Source organism: Globicephala melas, chromosome 9 (assembly GCF_963455315.2).
Source record: "Globicephala melas chromosome 9, mGloMel1.2, whole genome shotgun sequence".
Lineage (NCBI taxonomy): Eukaryota > Metazoa > Chordata > Mammalia > Artiodactyla > Delphinidae > Globicephala > Globicephala melas.
In genome coordinates, this window is record NC_083322.1 from 22,617,217 (window position 1) to 22,635,312 (window position 18,096).

The 18,096-nt window shown below is 45.3% G+C and overlaps 1 protein-coding gene across 2 annotated transcripts in view; it reads right to left on the reverse strand.

The window, feature by feature from the left end:
• The window catches only part of STRIP2 (striatin interacting protein 2), a 42,836-nt gene that overhangs the window by 10,717 nt on the left and 14,023 nt on the right, over positions 1 to 18,096 (reverse strand). The window contains exons 9-19 of one of the 2 annotated variants that reach the window (XM_060305337.1): positions 17,689 to 17,892; positions 16,222 to 16,457; positions 15,905 to 15,970; positions 15,111 to 15,220; positions 15,006 to 15,022; positions 14,166 to 14,237; positions 11,622 to 11,696; positions 10,852 to 10,949; positions 10,267 to 10,393; positions 7,346 to 7,446; positions 3,948 to 4,014 (exon numbers count right to left, since the gene is read on the reverse strand). In XM_060305337.1, coding sequence (XP_060161320.1) covers positions 3,948 to 4,014; positions 7,346 to 7,446; positions 10,267 to 10,393; positions 10,852 to 10,949; positions 11,622 to 11,696; positions 14,166 to 14,237; positions 15,006 to 15,022; positions 15,111 to 15,220; positions 15,905 to 15,970; positions 16,222 to 16,457; positions 17,689 to 17,892 — 1,173 coding nt within the window. The remainder of the gene's footprint in view (positions 1 to 3,947; positions 4,015 to 7,345; positions 7,447 to 10,266; positions 10,394 to 10,851; positions 10,950 to 11,621; positions 11,697 to 14,165; positions 14,238 to 15,005; positions 15,023 to 15,110; positions 15,221 to 15,904; positions 15,971 to 16,221; positions 16,458 to 17,688; positions 17,893 to 18,096) is intronic. The other variant, XM_030853783.2, reaches the window with a different exon arrangement.

The window sequence follows — 18,096 nt, forward strand, 5'->3', positions numbered from 1 at the left end:
TTATTTAAGGAGGTCACAAATCACTGGTTAAATAATGCCTAAAAGGAATGCTAGAGACCTTAATACCTGAACAAAAAGAAAACAAAAATAAAAACAATAACAAAAATCTTCTGGAATATCTGTAAATATCTGGATTAGGAAGTTATAAAAACTAATAAAGATAGATGAAAGGATCAGGTATATAAATTTAAGTGATATGAACATATTTTTATAGGTATTTCTGAATATAAATCATACCCAAATTTGAAGAATTTTGCAATGAACTACCTTTTAAGAATTAACTTAATAATTTCACTTGCCTAGATCTGAAAGGAAATGACAAATATTTCTTTGCAAATGGCTAGGCCATGCAAATTCTTACCCTCTGCTTTGGACAACACTTCACCACTCCACCTGCTTCCATATCAGTAGAGGGTAAGACTGGGCAAGATACTAAGAAACTTCTAGGTCTGATACTCAATGACTCCAAAATATAATGTGTATTTAGTTAGAAATTATAAATGCATTGTTGTAATAACATGATATATGTTATAAATTACATATAAAGTAAAAAAGGATATTAATACATACAAAAGGTCTAATATATCCCACCCCTAAAGCATCATGTTGCACACCCTATTTTTCATACCATTGCTCTAAACAACCATCCAGATGCTGAGCATCCTACAGTACTTGAGGCCATACCCACTGCCTTCTCTAGCAACCTCCTTCTAAAGACCATACCTAACTTCCACACAATCATACATTCACCATCCTTCTCTTATGTTTGGAATTTAATTTTTTCCTAGTTTAGTGGATTGAATTTGAATACAGACTTTTGGAGATCTAGAAATTGTAAGGCTTCCTGCACCAGGTAGGTGAGGAAACTCTTCAGTACATGAGTAAAGATGGCCTATTGTAGAGCTAGATATTTTGACAAGATGAGAAGACCATAGAAATTAATGTGCCATTAACTTTGCCTTTATTTCATGTCCATTATATGTGTAGTTGGAATTCCAAATGAAGTTGAAATCAGTTCAAATACAGAAAACTGAGAAAATATGAATCAAGACTACCTTAGCCAAGTAATTCCACTTCTAGGAATCTATCTTAAGGAAATAATCAGAGATGAGGGCAAAGATTCATGAGTAAGGATGTTCATTTTGGATTTATACAAAGAACATTGAAATAAATGCCCAACAATAGTAGAAAAAAATCATTTTTTTAAAATTAAGTAGTGTAATATTATATGTAGCTATTAAAAATCATGTTCTAAGAATGTTTAATAAAATCATATTGTGAACATTTAAATTTTACTATGTGAATTGAAACATATGTAAAGTCCTTATTTTATTAAATAATATGTGTGTGTATATATGAGTGAATATATAAATATATATGGTTAACTGTAACAAAATATTAACAGTGGTTTATTTTCTTTCCCGTATGTTTCTGTATTTCCCCAATTTTCTGCAATAGTATATATCAATTTTAAAGTCAGAAAAAAAAATTGAAATGTTACTTAAAGAAAATCCTATACATTTAAAATGCCAGTACATTTTCTGTGCTTACAATTAATTCACTGAGCCTGAAAAAGACATAAATCTTACTCATATAAACACTACTCCTTTCTGAGTGCAGAAGCCATCAGTTTAGATAAACAAACCACTATACTGAGGATCTATGTGGAGTAAACTTGCTAGTTAAGTCCATGACTGAGCTCAGGGAAATACTTCTAAGTTCAAGTAAAAAATAAAAAAATCTGTGGTTACCAAATGAAACCACCAGGCGCCACTGTTGCTTCACAGAAAGGACAGGAATCCCTAGCATGAATCTGTTTTTCATTAAGAATAGATACATGCTTTTTTTTAAAAAAAAAAAATTTCATTTATTTATTTATTTTTGGCTGTGCTGGGTCTTCTTTTCTGTGCGTGGGCTTTCTCTAGTTGCGGCGAGCAGGGGCCACTCTTCATCGCGGTGCGCGGGCCTCTCACTGCCGCGGCCTCTCTTGTTGCGGAGCACAAGCTCCAGACGCGCAGGCTCAGTAGTTGTGGTTCACGGGCCCAGCCGCTCCACAGCATGTGGGATCTTCCCGGACCGGGGCACGAACCCGTGTCCCCTGCATTGGCAGGCAGACGCTCAACCACTGCACCACCAGGGAAACCCAAGAATAGCTACATGCTTTTACCTACTCTTAGATAACAATAAAGTCTTCTCAGAGGCATAACAAGTATTTCAATAATTTTCTGTCCATATCCCAAAAAGTTAATCAGAAGAGATAAGAAAGTTTAGTTCCCATCAATTCCTACTTATGGGATTGAGAAAAGAGAACACATTGTATCAAGAAATTGATTCAGGTCATAAAAGCTGACTTTATGTTTGTTTGTTTTTGCGGTATGCGGGCCTCTCATTGTTGTGGCCTCTCCCGTTGCGGAGCACAGGCTCCGGACGTGCAGGCTCAGCGGCCATGGCTCACAGGCCTAGCTTCTCCGCGGCATGTGGGATCTTCCCCGACCAGGGGACTAACCCGTGTCCCCTGCATCGGCAGGCGGACGCTCAACCATTGCGCCACCAGGGAAGTCCGACTTTATGTTTTGAAGTACCCTACTAACAGTAGAGCTTTAATGCTATCCCTGTACCACTGTTTCTGTGAGAAAGTGCATTCCTCATTCCAACTCTGAATGACAGGGCTGCATGTCTCCACCCTGGCTCTGCTACTTTCAACTATAAAGTTTTGGCAGCTATTTAACTTCTCCATCTATAAAACACTAATACCAACCTCATACAGTTGTTTTAAAGATTGAGGAACATCATAAACAGGGTTAGACAACTTATTACCTCTCTCTGCAGAGGTAAGAAGCTCCCAGCTTCCTTGGCTGCTGAGACCACATCTAAGTAAGAGAGGGAATCTCTGCCCCGGTGCTTAAAAAGGTGCTAGACTTAGTGTCTCAGGACATGGGTCCTTCTCTAATTCAGGGTCTGTCATGAGGAGTGGACCTGACGAGTCACTTCATCCACTGGGCCCTCAGGTTTCTCATCTTTGAGATAGGGGGTTTGGCCAAACGGCTCTCAGGTCCCCTCCAGCCAAGAATCCTATGGTTCTGTAAAACTTGTGCCACAGAAGGTACCATTCTACTTTTGCACAATAAACTTCTCTGATGTGACATCCTGCAGGTATTAAAGTTGGGGGACAAGGGGTTGGGGCACACACAGGTGCCATCATCTGATCATTTATTAAGGTCCTTCCGTGTACTGAACATGGTGCTCGACTCTGAGGATATAAAATGAAGATGATACTACCTCTTCCTTTAGGGAGTTTTCAGTCAAATGGAGAAACAGATACATATAAACAATTACAGTGCAACAGGGTGAAGGTATGGGCTGAGGTATATCTAAAGAGCTGTAGAGATGAGATAGACACTTGATTTCAACATGCTGTTCATCAGTCAGTTTCATGGGATTCAGAATAACTGAGGGACTTCTATGATTTGCCTAGAACTGTTTCCAGCATGAGGAACTTTCTGGGTCATCCTTCTGTGGCCATATTGAATTTTGCCTCAGAGAGACCTAGGTAAGGTATTTTCTGAAGTACACACCCCTGGGTATTTTCTGTAGCACAGCAGAAAGAAGACAGATAATTGATTTAGGCTAGACCAGAAGAGATTCTCCTGCCATTTATCACAGATGTTCACACTCAATTTCAGTCCCATTATCTTTCTAAATTTCCTCTCCTCAGTGTTTTTCACTGACCCTTTTCTCTACAAAATGCTATGCTTAGCTTTTCCAAATCTTTCTCAACTGGGTCAGCAGCTCTAAACCTCTACTACCTCTGTGCTCTTGCCAATATGCCTCTACTGATCTGAGACTCCCAAACCAGGGCATTAGGGGGCTAGAGAAGAAAAGGAAGAGCAAATGCCAACCTGTGCCACCTGGTAATTTCAAAGGGTATCAAATCCCCACTTGCTTACCAGACTCTCCGTAGTAAGCTCTGGCAAATCCTGGATGGTACAGCATGGGTAATCCAGGACCGAGATACTGCAAGATGCAGAGATAAGGACAGGCTTTAAGTAAATGGCAATGGCAGCAAATGGCTATATCTGAAAGGGCAGGAGGTATTTCTCTTCAGCAGGCTGCATCTATTTCCAAAACTGCTTAGTGATTTCAGCTGAAACTGAGGGTTCTGGTGCCAGGCAACTCCAGACCCAGTCTCCTCTCCTCATAGCCATGAGAGGAACCAACAGAATTCTTTCAGGCTGGCCCCTATCTGGCAGAGGCAAGAGAAAGCAGAAGGAGAGCCTCTGTATAGCCACCTTTCTCCTCCTTTCTTTAAAGGAATACATAAGCTTGTGTGCATTTGTGTTTCTGCATTTAAGTGTATGCTTGTGTGTATGCGTGTACATAAAACTGTGCTCCCAGAGATGCTGCCCAAACTCATCCCAATAATAACAACCTGTGGAAGTGAGAATGAAATGAAGACCTCTCCTCTGTCTCTTACCAGATGTTCCTGAAACTCAGGAGCTCTGGGGAATGATCACAGAAGCCACTCCTAGAGGAAGCTTGAGACAGAGGCAGCTTCCTGCAGCAGGGCCAATCTAGTAGCTCAAGAACGGTAATAGCATCTGCCCCCAAAACAGACAGTGGGGAACTGCAAGGGAGCTAGAGGCTCTGCGGTGAGCCCAGGGAAGCAGGCATGAGTCAGCAGGGGAAATAAGGCACCACATGATGACAAGGACACGGTCACTCGAAATGACGGCTCTCTTTCTTTCCTTTTCTCCCTTCTTCACTGGTACAATGCAGAATTTAGACTAGCTAATCTCTAATGCTCCTTCTGGTTCCAACACTCCATAGGTTTTAAACACCAATCCATCCGAACTAGAGTAGTTGGAAATGGGTAAAGGATGTTGGCAAAGCATAGGCTATAAAGAGGAATATGGGGTTCCTTCAACCTGTCTCTACATTTCAAAGTCAAAACTTCTATCCAAGCAAAACACAACAATTTATTTGACTAGAAATGTTGACCTTTGTTCAAGAAACCCACAAAGGTAACCTAAGGGAAACAAGGTAGGAGAGGGGAGGGCAGTGGACCTACCTACTGGATTCTCCCAGGGCTCTGCACTACTCCATTAGGATAAACATTCTTGGCTGGCTCATCTACTTATCTACCCACCTCCCACTGACAAAGCCCCATGGCAAAGTAGGTACTGGCAACCAGGAAATGAGGGTGGGAAATCAAGGATGGATTTGTTCCAATCTCATTGTACTGAATTCTAGCCTAAGGGGGCATAAAATAAAGTTACAAGTTTCTAGGATATCTAGATTGTAAGAGCCATGAGGAAACTGCAATAATGAGCTGTAGGTGCTCAAGTTCTCAAGATCATGCAACAGTAAAGCTTACAGGTAACGCATGAGAGGACCACTGTATCCAGGCCAAGCTTAGCAAACGGTGTAGTCTGGCACTACCACTCTTCCAACTCCAAATTGAACCTGATGGACACCTATTGGATTGTCTGCCCCTGCTTCTAGGCCCATGGTACAGGGGGCATTTAGTTCGTGAACCCCACTCCCCAATCACAGTTGATTGATCCAAGGGTGGGCCTCTAACCCTGGGAATGTGGAACAGGGATTGAGAGCCAATTCAATCTCTGAAGTGGCACAGGAATATGTTTAGTTCATGTGGGCATATTTCACTAAGTGGCCTAGGAAGCAGACAAAACTATTTGTCAATGAGAGAGGAAAAACTGGAGTGGAGGTACAGAGGCTTGGTGGCCATAGATGGAGGTGGAGAGCTTCCTGGGCTCCTTATGCTACAGACCAACCCTGAGGTCCAGAGCTGCATCTCTGTCCTAGGTTCCTCGAGATGATATACTGCCCATTTTCTCCTAACAAATTCCCATTCTGTGTGAGCCAGGTCTAGCTCTTTTTGGTTCCTTATCACTAAGAGGGTTGACTGATATACACAGGTACCTTCATGAAGCTGTGACCCTTACCCAGCCCGACCTACACTTTCATTTTCCCCGGTAACCCAACTAGTATGTCTTAAGTGTCTTTTTTTTCTGGCCGTGCCACGCGGCTTGTGGGATCTTAGTTCCCTGACCAGGGATCAAACCCGGGCCCTCGGAGTGAAAGTGCAGAGTCCTAACCACTGGCCAGGGAATTCCCATAAGTGCCATTTTTAAGGGGGGTGGTGCCCAAGTCTCTCTGCAGTTAGGAAAAACCCATTCTCCAAGGCTTCCTCCAAACAGGAAAAGTAAAGCACTCTCATCTATGTTTATCTTAACTAATGCTTATAAAAGCTCTATGATATAGTCAGAGTAGGTATTATTCTCATTTTAAAGATGAAAATACTGTGTCTCAGAGAAACAAAGTGTCTTACACTTGAGATGACACAGCTAGCAAGTGGCAGATCCAGGTCAGGAATCCAGGTCCCGTGACTTCAGGTTCTGTTTGTGTGTTTTAAACTACATATAAGTAGGCTGCCTCTCCAGGGTGGAGTTTCTGGCCGTGCTGACAGACTGGTGGGGCAATATCTCCTAGCCCCTCTCCAGTCACCTCAAGTGTCAGGTCAGCCTTCTTCTACTTTACGAACTTTGCCTCTGGTAAAGCACTTCTGGTCAACTCTACTGATTATCATCCTTCTAGTTTTTGTGTAAGTAGCAAACTGAGGAACAAGGATCTACTCTGTTAACCCCCCAAGTCCCCACTTGGCTGGAGCAATCCATAGCAACTGTGATCAGAAAGCAATTTATGCTTTAACCCTGCCTCTGCTGCTTACTTAAGGGGTCTCACTAGCATGTTATCCTTAAGTAAGTCAATTAACCTCTCTGAATTTGTTTCCTAATTGGTGAAATGGGAATAAAACTTATTGTGATATGTCTTAGCACTACTGAGGAGATTAAATGAAATAATGGATGTGAATCTCCTGTATTTTTTTAAACTACAAATTGACCTAAGTAAGGTTCTATTATTTATCTTTAGTTACAAATTCTGTATAACACTTTACAAAGTAGTGTGATTGATCCAACTTATGATTTATACTAAAATTAGGGCTGACCAGACAAGTAGGATGCTTCACAAAAAATATTTTCTGGATCCTTCTGCCATAGGGCTGAAATTTCATCGTTGCAGTTTCATTTCTTTGAGTCATGGCATTTTCAGTTTTCAAAACTATTAAAATACAAATATCTTTGTGAAGAGGCCAAACCATACACCCCACCAGTAGCACTTCAAGGAAATTAAATTTGACAGTGACAGCTCTAAGATAGAAAGGACCAGGGACACCAGGAGAACAGAAACTCGGCTCTGAGACGATGTAACTTCTCAACCATCCCAAATATTCCTTTGAAATAAACCTGTCCCGAGTTCTTACCTGTTTTTGGCAGTGATGTAGGACAAGATATTTTGATTGAAGAACTTCAGGATCAATGGAATGCAGTTGGCAAATACCAAATGTTGTGATACATATTCAAACTAAATTAAAAGATCAAAGCAGAAAGGATGCTTATTTGGGGGAGAATAGAAGGTCTGTATGAAAAAAAAAAAAGAGGCAAGTACAATTCTAATATCCATTCCTAAGAATATCCACTGTCCACTTGTGTTATCAGTCTTCCTGTCTGGGAAGTGGGAAGAACCATCTTCAGCCAGCCCATCCTACAGAGAAGGGGACAATCTGCAGTGTGTGTATGTTGCAAGCACCTGACCAAAAGCACAAAACATAAACAAGCCAGAGAGAAAATCCCACTCCAGATAAATAGAAAGAATTGCTGTGAGATTTGTTCCTAAGCTCTACAGGAAAGGAAGGCTCCCTGAGGGAGTTGTCTTCCATACCAAAGCCCTGGCTCATAGGGTTTCAACTGTGATTGATATAGCAGGAACAGGTGCAGCCCAGCAACTGCTGGCATCACTCAGTCAGGATGGATACGGCACACAGTAACCAAATGAACCACTGGAATGTGGGCTCCAGCGTGAGTCTGGTTCACTATATTAGCCCCCATACTTAGAATATCAGTATTTTAATGAATGAATCAACAAGAGTCCTTCAGTCAACAGATACTACACTGAGAATAAGTCCAAGATCTTTTTGATGGGCTGAACACCAGAACATAGGGCTACATTTTGCTCTCTTGCATCTGGATGGGGTTTGCACCCAGGAAGACCTATTGGGGCAGTGTCATGGAGTTGTGTCACCTGGATTTTGCCCATGATACACAGAGGAACATCAGACACAGTTTGTCTCCAGATCCAGAACCTAGACTGCTGGGAAGTGTAGAAACTGGGTTGAAAAAGCAGAAAATTGTAGTGTTTTAAATCCCTTAGCTCTTCCTGATCACCGAGAAATAGCCATGGCAGCAAGCTAAGCTGCCCTTTGCTCAGGTGTGTGGTTAGCAGTGGGGAGTCAGGTTGTGTTGCCCATTTCTCTCTTCTGCCTTAATACTTTCTCCCTGGCAGCTGACCCAGGGTATTTTCCAAAGCCTCAGATGGAGAAGCCAATGCATACCTACTATCAAGTGATGGAAAACATTTTTCAGTTTGAGACATGTCTGTAGCCTTGTCAGGATGCACTGACCAGGGCAAGACCCATCAAGCCACCCACCTGTCTGGCTGTTGATCCACATATTGCCCACCAAAAGCAGCAGACAGAAGCACACATACACAGTTCTCTTTCTACTAGGAGCACTATTTCTCATCCATCCCTACTTCTTCCAGCGCTGCTGCTGCTCAGCAAACACTGGCAGAAGAAGTGTGAGTACTCAGGGCACCTAACACACCCAAAGATGTCTCTGAATGTATGAAAGTGGAGAAATATCCTGGTTGTACAGTCAAACCTGCCATGGACACATACCCTGGAGGGGCTTCCCTGCACTCTGAGGTCCTGCTCTTCTACCAGCAAGCTTGGTCCTTAGGAGGAAAATGAGGCAGAGGCCCTGTGCAGGAATGAGAAGGCTCCCTCTCCTCTCCATGTCTCACCACAGAGAACATCCATTCACTGCCCCCATGTTCTCCTATATCTTGGCAACACCCATAGCACCAAGTCCAAACTTTTTAGCATGGCAAACAGTGCTTTCATAGGGAAGCAGGTTCTTAACCTTTTTTAGCCTCAGTGGAATAAAATAAGACCCAACTTGTAGGGTTGAGAGAATTAAATGAGATCTTACATGAACTTAACAGAGTGCTGGCCACATTGTAAGTACTCAAAACTGTGTGCTAGCATATGTATTATGATCTGCTCCCTGCCATCCCCTCCAGCTTCATGTATCACCAGACGTCCCCACTCCCTCCACTCCAGGCAGAACTCCAGCAACATTTAATTAGTTTCCAAGGTACTCTGCTCTCTCCCTTCTGGACTTTCACAAATTAGCTTTTCTGCTTGAAATGCTTCCTGCTACCTTTCCCTGACAACTCCCGTATCCTGGCTAACATCTGTTTCTTTAGGACTCAGGTTAGAAGTCACATCTTCTCCACCTCAGGTTGGATTAGTGTTTCCATAGCAGCCAATGCTTACCTGTATAACAGCACTTATCACGCCATAATTGGCTATTTATACATCTGTATCCTTTACAAAACTTCAAAGCCCTTAACAGCCAGAAGTGTGTCTTATATAGAATTACATCTCAAATGTTAGAGAAGTGCTTCACGGGACTTCCCCGGTGGCGCAGTGGTTAAAAATCTGCCTGCCATTGCAGGGGACACGGGTTTAAGTTCTGGTCCGGAAAGATCCCTCATGCCGCAGAGGAACTAAGCCCATGAGCCACAACTATTGAGCCTGCGAGCCACAAGTACTGAAGCCCGCGCACCTAGAGCCCATGCTCTGCAACAGGAGAAGCCCACGCACAGCAACGAAGAGTAGCCCCCGCTCACCACAACTAGAGAAAGCCTGTGAGCAGCAACGAATACCCAACGCAGCCAAAAATAAAAAAAGTAAATAAATTAAAAAAAAAAAGTGCTTCACATATAGAAAAGTATGCTCAGCACTCCCCCACTTCCCCTTTTTGTGGCATGCTTGAATCCTGTGGTCCATTGCTTCAAAGCTGGCAGGGCATATTCCCAAGAAGCTAGGGATTCCTATGCACAACCGCTGGATAATGTTCAAAGGACACAGACATTTGCAACTTTCTAGGACAATTCCCCACTTCCCACCCCAAGCTTGTGCAACAGGTATCTGGATTCCGTGAGACAAAGGAAAGGCTGAAAGATGCTTAGCTGGACCTCAAAGGCCCTTTCGTTCCTCCTTTGGGAGACAGGACCTGGAGGACACCTGAGACATGTGGAGAAGTGCTCTAAGCTGCTCACCTGGTAGATATGATTCAGTTTGAAGTGTTTGAGGAGTAGCAGGAGCAGGGCAGAGATACTCTTTACGATGATCTCCTTGTGCCTGTTCACATCAATGCCCAACTTCATGCTCTGGAGAACAGTGATGCTACAACGGGGAAAGGAAGAGTCAGTGCAGAGGGTGACCTTAGAGCAAGGCCTACGAGGACCCAGGTATTTGGGTCAGATGCAATAAACACAAGAGAGCCAGAACTTCAGAAACCTGAACTGTGCTAGGGAAACCTCCAGAGTTCCCACTTATGAGTCAGGAGAAAAGCTCCTCTGATCTCTTTGTTTCTCTCTCCTTTGGCAAGCTCATCCCTTGGCAATGTCCACCCACATACATGTGCAGCCAGTAACTGGCACTGATGTTACCCTCCAGACTCTCAATTCTGAGCTGAAAAGAGCAGAGCTGAGAGCACTACAGTGGAAAGGGGCTACTGGTGGCAGAGAGGAGATCTCTTTGGAGACAATCCCTGTAAGTGTTAACAAGGTGAGGTGGGGACTAAAGAGACCCTGCAGACAAGGTAGCTAATATTTAGCAGCTGCCCCAGTTGAAGCACTCACGGCATCTCCTCAGGCAGGACATCTGCCAGGATGTTGATAGAGTCTGTCTTAGCCTTGGATGTAGGGGCTGCAGCCAGTAGAATCTTAAGTAGAGCAATCTGGGAAGTAGAAAATGAGGAAATCCCCCCCATTCAACAAGGTTATTCTTCCACAGTTCAACAGCCCTAAGAGAAATGTTTTAAAGCCTTTCTCTAAGTTCTTCCCTCAATAACCAAATCTGCCCAGCCTCCAGAAGAGCAAACAGGTGCCCTGTCCTGACAGGCTTGCCTGTGAGGCTAAGGAGCCAGAAGGGAGCTTATGGGCTGTTCTGCTTCAAGACTGCTCTTTCCAAAGAGGATTGAAGGAACAGAGTGAGAGGGGCAATGCCTAGAAATTAGGTGGGAGGTATAAGCAAGATCTCCCTCCCCAACCGTTTTCCTTCCTCTACCTCAGACCATCAGCGTCCTCACCATCATAGCCTGAGGCCAACTAGGACACCAGAGGCCACGGCAGACCTCAGGGGGACTAAGGCACTTACTTAGGAGGAGGGCCCCCTATGCATCCTGCAGGGACCCACCTCATTCTCCACCCCTCGCAAAGAAGGACTTGGGAATATAGCCAAGTCCTTCTTCCTCTGGGAGGAGCCCTGAGGAAAGCTCAGAGAATGCCTTGCCTGAAGGGTGAAGGCTCAGGAAGCAAGCTCAAATGACAGATGGCTCAGCTTAAGAGGGCTCTCAGCTCTCTATTCCTCACAGCTGAGAAGGGAAACTCTGGCCCAGCCATCTCCTTACCATGTACTGGGGGAGGCTATACAGCATGCCCTGGTAGAGGATTTCACACGGCGTCTCTGGTACTACCTCTTCCCCCTATGGCAAGAAACATACAGTTTGCCCAGGCCATTTTCCAGTTGACCAAAACCTTGGTTGTGGAGGGTGGGAGGAAAAGATCTGGGAGTCAGATCAGGATTCCTATCCTAGCTGTGTTAATGATTCATTGTAGGACCTTGGGTAAGTTACTTTCCCTCTCTGAGACCTAATTTCCTCTTCCTAGGATCAGTGGGCTGGTCTGGATGACCTCTGAGGGCTCTTCCAGCCCTGAGAATCTATGATTTTGGTTGTCCTGTCATCTGGAATCAATCCAGAATTCTCTCTATGTCACTCTTGCTAGGTCAGGAGTCAGAACTCCCAGCAACGCAGTGGTTAAGAATCCACCTGCCAATGCAGGGGACACGGGTTCGAGCCCTGGACTGGGAAGCCCAAGTATATCCAGCAAAGCAGTAGTCTGAGCCAACTCTTTGGTGGGAGTTCTTTTTTTAAAAAAATAAATTTATTTATTTATTTATTTTTGGCTGCACTTTTCATTGCTGCCCGTGGGCTTTCTCTAGTTGCGGTGAGCGGGGGCTACTCTTCGTTGCGGTGCACAGGCTTCTCATTGCGGTGGCTTCTCTTGTTGCAGAGCACGGGCTCTAAGCACGTGGGCTTCAGTAGTTGTGGCTTACGGGCTCTAGAGAGCAGGCTCAGTAGTTGCGGCGCACGGGCTTAGTTGCTCCACAGCATGTGGGATCTTCCTGGACCAGGGATCTAACGTGATCCCTGCATTGGCAGGCGGATTCTCAACCACTGCGCCACCGGGGAAGCCTTGAAAGACTTTCTTTGCTTAGCTTTTATGGCATCACAATCTCCTGGATTTCCTCCCACCTCATTGAGGGTTTTTCTTTTTTTTGGCTCCTTTCCTGAATCATCCCATCCTTGACATATTGGTGTGCCCCAGGGCTTTGTCCTGGGTTCCATTCTCTCTCTATCTTTACTCCCTCCTCAGGTTATCTCAGCCAGTTCGATGGCTTTTAACACTGTCCATGAGTCAACAGTTCCCAAATTTATTTCCCTAAGTCAGTCCTCTCTCTAGAACTCTAGACCCATATACCTAATTGCTTGGCTGCTCTGCATGGGTGTCTAATGGACATCTAAATCTTAGTACAACCAAAATAGAACCCTTGATAAGACAGAACTCCTAGGAATTCCCTGGCAGTCCAGTGGTTAGGACTCCATGCTATCACTGCTGTGGGACCGGGGTTCAGTCCCTGGTTGGGGAACTAAGATACTGCAAGCCGCACAGCACAGTGCCCCCAACCACAAAAAAGAAAAGAAATGAAAGAAAAAGAAAAACAGGGGGAAAAAAACACATTAAAAAAACCCAAAAAACAGGGCTTCCCTGGTGGTGCAGTGGTTAAGAATCTGCCTGACGAGCCCTGGTCTGGGAAGATCCCACATGCCGCGGAGCAGCTAAGCCCATGCGCCACAACTACTGAGCCCGCACTCTGCAACAAGAGAAGCTGCCGCAATGAGAAGCCCGCGCACCGCAATGAAGAGTAGCCCCCCGCTTGCCGCAGCTAGAGAAAGCCTGCGCGCAGCAATGAAGACCCAACACAGCCAGAAATAAAAATAAATTAATTAAAAAGACAAAAACAAAAAAACAGAACTCCTCATCTTGACAAATGGTACTTATTCTTGATTGCCCTTTATGTCTCTCTATCCACAGCCAATTGAACTGCAACTCCTGTCAGCTGTACCTCCAAAATATAAACCAAATTCATCCACTTCTCCCTATCTCCACACTTCCTACCACCATCTAAAACACCATCATCTCTCACCTTGACTATTTTAAGAGCTTCCCAACCTCCCTGCTTCCACTCTTTCCTCATCCAGCCTTTACAAAGTAGCCAATGGTTTTTATTATAAAAAGACAGATCATGTCACTCCCCGGTTTAAAATCTCCAAAGGCTTCCCTTTGTCCCTTGAATCAACTTCAAGCTCCCTATCTTCGCTTAAATGTCCTGTGTAAAGTGGCCCCAGGCCACCTCTCTGACCCCATCTCAGACAACCTTCCCCCTCCCCACCGTGCTCCAGCCACACTAGCCTTCATCCACTACCTCTAACATTCTGAGCTTGCTCTTACCTTCTTAATAAGTCTGTTCGCTCTGCTTCGAATGCTCTTTCCCCTGATGTTCTTATGGCCAGCTCCTTCTTATACCTCAGATCTTAGGTAATTATCACCTTCTCAGAGGTCTACATACCCTGATTGCCCAATCTAAAATAGTCTACTACATGATATGTCACCCTATTTAAATTTTCTTAACCATATCTACCATTCTCTGAAAGTCTTCTCGTTTCCTTAATTACTTATCGTTTTTCTCCAACTTTAATGTATCGTGAAAGTAGAGACCTTGCTTTGCCTAGCATACAGTAAGAGTCATGCATACAGTAACAGCATGCACGCGAGTTATGCGACAGCACTGCAGACAGATTTCCTCCTGTGCAGGATTCCCCTTGACTCACCAAAGACATGGGGCACTTCTCTAGCTCTTCCTCATTCTTGATCTGAACATCTGCGATGGAGATGTACTTGTGCTGGGAAACATAAGACATCAACAAGGGGCTGAGGGCCTCGATCACATGTGTACCAGTGATCATTTTCCCAATGACAAGGAAATGTCCTGTTTATGGGTCTGTCAGCCCAAATACACTACGCACCCTTTGAAGGCAGGAGCCTTATTTACCTTTGCATCATGAACAGCAGCAAAGTGCTTCAATACAGTGTTTATTCCATATTTCCATGTTTGAAGGGCAGCAAATACCTTAGCATTTACCTTCAACCAAAGTGCAAGGGGAGGGACTTCCCTGGCGGTCCAGTGGTTAAGTCTCCGTGCTCCCAACGCAGGGGGCACGGGTTCGATCCCTGGTTGGGGAACTAAGATCCTGCATGTCGCATGGCGCAGCCTTTCAAAAAAAATCAAAAAATCGTGCGAGGGGAAGCCAAGAATAGGCCCTTGCCCCTGGACCACTGCCCTGAGAGTTTTGCTGCATGTGCCTGTATGTGTGTCTGTGTGTGTACAGAGTGATGATGATGGGGTGGGGTGGGGATCAAGGTCTGTGCAAGGAATGACTACTCTTACTCGTGCACACACACACTTTGGATACAGAGCAGACTGCTACTCAATCCTGGGCCTGTGGAAGTTAGTGAGCCTCTAAGGAGAGAGAAGGAAAGGGAAGGAAGCAATAAGTGGGAAGAGAGAGAAGGGTGGGAGGAGGGAAAAGGAATGAGAGGAAGAAAGGAGAACTTGTTCATCTATCTAAACGTAGGACACTGAGTAGGTACGGAGAGACCTGATTTTTTACCTCTTTGGCCAAAATGCCTGCGGAGGAAGTACAGAATAACAGGTTCAGAACGTGTCTGGTGGAAAAGCACCACCCAGGACCCAGGACCCTAGTCATCCAACTTGCCTTGATGGCTCCCTATCCCTGAAGACTGAGAGCCCACCCTGGTCACCTGCTTGAGGGTCTTCACACTCTCATGGATGGGCCTGGGTAATCCAACCAAGGTATCTGTGTCCCTGTGAAATGCAAGACACACCAGATCATAAGGGTCAAAAGTAGAGAGAATTACCAATACCCCCTGGAGTCATGTGGACCATGCCACTTTCACCATCTGGTACCCTGGATCTTTCTCTGCAAGCTACCAGGTCCCCCATCGTTGCTTCAGGACACAAAAAGAATAATGGTACAGGGAAATGTCCCTGAAAATCAGGATTTCTGTATAGTCTTTTGGGGACTCACTTTGTCTGGGAGCAGGTTCCTACTTAAAAGGGCATGTTGCCCAACACTTTTGACAGTGAAACGGTAGTAACAATGGTTTCTCAGGTTTTGTAGCGACGAGTGAGGATTCAAGAGGGTGGGGGAATGGGGAAAGATCTGTTCCAACCATGTCGCTTCTTCACAGAATTCTGGCCCATTACAGAAGGGCTTGCAGGGACCATCTAATAACACTGACAAGGAGATTGATGTTCAAGAGGGAAATGACTTGTTGCTCAAGGTCCTACACCTGGATGAGAACATAAAAGTTCTAGGAAACTGGAAGGAAAAAACTCCATGGCAAGAACCCAAAGCAGTCACTGGGAGCTGCCCATGGCTCTGGGTTGTATAATCACGACCAGGCAACATCTCTCACTCTAGGCCACCCGCTCCCGTGGCCCTCTAAAAACCACTCTATAGCCAGTTCTGACCATCCAGTCACTTACTGCCCCAGAGTGAATCCGATGAACTTGTTCCTGCTCATCTCCAAGAAGTGTTCAATGTCCTTCTGTCTGAGAGGACGGTGGAGAGACAAATCCCAGAGAAGGGAAGAAAAGCAAACCTTGAGAGAAGGACCCTTACTGGGCTCCTACTCCTCCAGGTGGAGAACTGGAACAGTAAGGGAAGACAGCAGGGAACTTCAAACCCAGGAGTTCCGACTCCCAGACCAGCTTATTGAGCCTTGAATACATAGACCACTCCACCCTGGGCCTCCAGTGACTGAAACCCCGAAGCTCAGGGTGCTTGGTGTTATCAAACCTACCTGACCTTTGGGGTCCACGGTAGGCCCTTGGGAAAGGCCACCCGCTCAGCAGAGAGGGGTGCCTGTGAGGGTGGAGGTGGTACTAGAGGGTCCTGCTCTAGCAAGTCTAACTCTCCATCCAAGGTACGCTCTCCATCGCCAGCAGACTCCTCTTCCTCCTCTGTGGCTGGTTCCTCAGTCTTAAAGAGATCTCTTTCGTTGTAGATGTCCAAGCTGTCCTGCTTAGTAAGGAGTTGCTGGGGGGTTGGAGGGGAGTAGGTGGAAAGAGAGAGGGAAGGTGTGCAGAGATCTCACCCTGGGCATCCTTGTCTAAGACCACCCCAACCCACAGGCTGCTAGACTTCAGGGAACATGGAAGTAAGAACCCATCTCTAGTGAGACCTTTTCCTTCCCATCTCAACCCTACTGTGCCCACCAGGCCCAATTCCAGGACAAGCAGCTCTCACACAACCACGCCAATGGCTGGGAAACAGAGCATTGATAATCCCAAAGTCACAGTTACTTAGCTTTCAGAAAGCACTGATGCCTTTTTTTTTTTTGCCAGCACTTTCCTTCCTAATTATGCTCTACTTAGGTGAACATTCAATTAGTTTGCCTTCTGTGAGCATACACCAGCTGGCTGACTGAGGAAGAGGAGGACAGAAGCTTGCTGCTAGGCAGAGGGAAGCAAGTCTGGAATTTTAAATCTTGTCACAGAAAGAAAAAAAGATTGGACAGAAATAGGCCAAAAAGTTAACAGTGATTGCCTCTGGTTGTTAAGATTGTGGGTGACTTTTTTTTCTCCCTTCTTCACATTTTTATATTTGTTCTAAATTTTCTATAATGAGTAAGCATTACTTTATAAAACAAAAAAATAAAGGTTAAAAAAAATCACATTGCAGATAATGTAGACTAGATTACTGAGTGTGACTGTCTGAGCCTGTCACCTGTAGTCGGTGAACTCAAGTAGATCAGGCAGGTAAGTTCATGGGAGCATGGTCAGCTCTCAGCGCAACTTGTCATTGTGACCTTTCTAGGGATGCAGACTATAGAACCCTAACCAGTCACCTTGTAAGTGTAAGTCTCTGGTTCCAAGGCCAGATAAGAGCATGGCTGGCTCAGAGTAAATCTTACTGCGAAGACAATGATAAAGTGCCTCAACCAGGTACCTATGCCCAGGATTATACCCCAACTGTTGTTCAGGGTGCTAGGGAACTCCAGGCACTGAGGTCTAGGCCAATGATCCTTAGCGAGACATGGGTCTATGATGTGATATCACAATGTTACATCTTGACAGCCCAGGACCCTGTCAGGGCTCAGGAATAGAGGCTGAAGTATAGACACCAAGATTTCAGGTTGGTCTCAGGGCCAGTCAGGGGCAGGAGAGCTGGGTCATTTACTGCTCTTTCCTACCATATCCAGAGCTGCTTAGAATCTTGATTTTTGGCCAGCTAGTGTCACAACACTACTGTCTGCTTTAGTCCATACCCTTCGAGAACCACGGCGGCCTCGCAGTTTGGAGGGTGGTGGTGCCAGCTGAGATTCCCCCAGGTCGAGAGTGTAAGAGGGCGGGGAGGCAGCACGCATGCTCTTCACCACCTGGATACTGTCCTCAGCCAGTGGAGGCAGGCCCAATTCTTCCCGCTTCTGTACTTTGAGAGCCTGCAGCTGCTCAAATCCACCGAGGGTAAACTAAGGGTTAAACGGGAAAGGGGCACAGAAGAGAGGAAGGGAGGGAAGTCAGCGGGAGCAAGGTCAGGGAAGCATGGATGGAGAGGAAGAGCCACAACCTCCAGTCCCCTCAGACCCCCTCCTTAATTAGGAAGTAATAAAACAGGAGGAGGCAAAAAATGTGGTCACCATCCCCAGTCTCAGAGGTGGTTACTAACCCTCAGA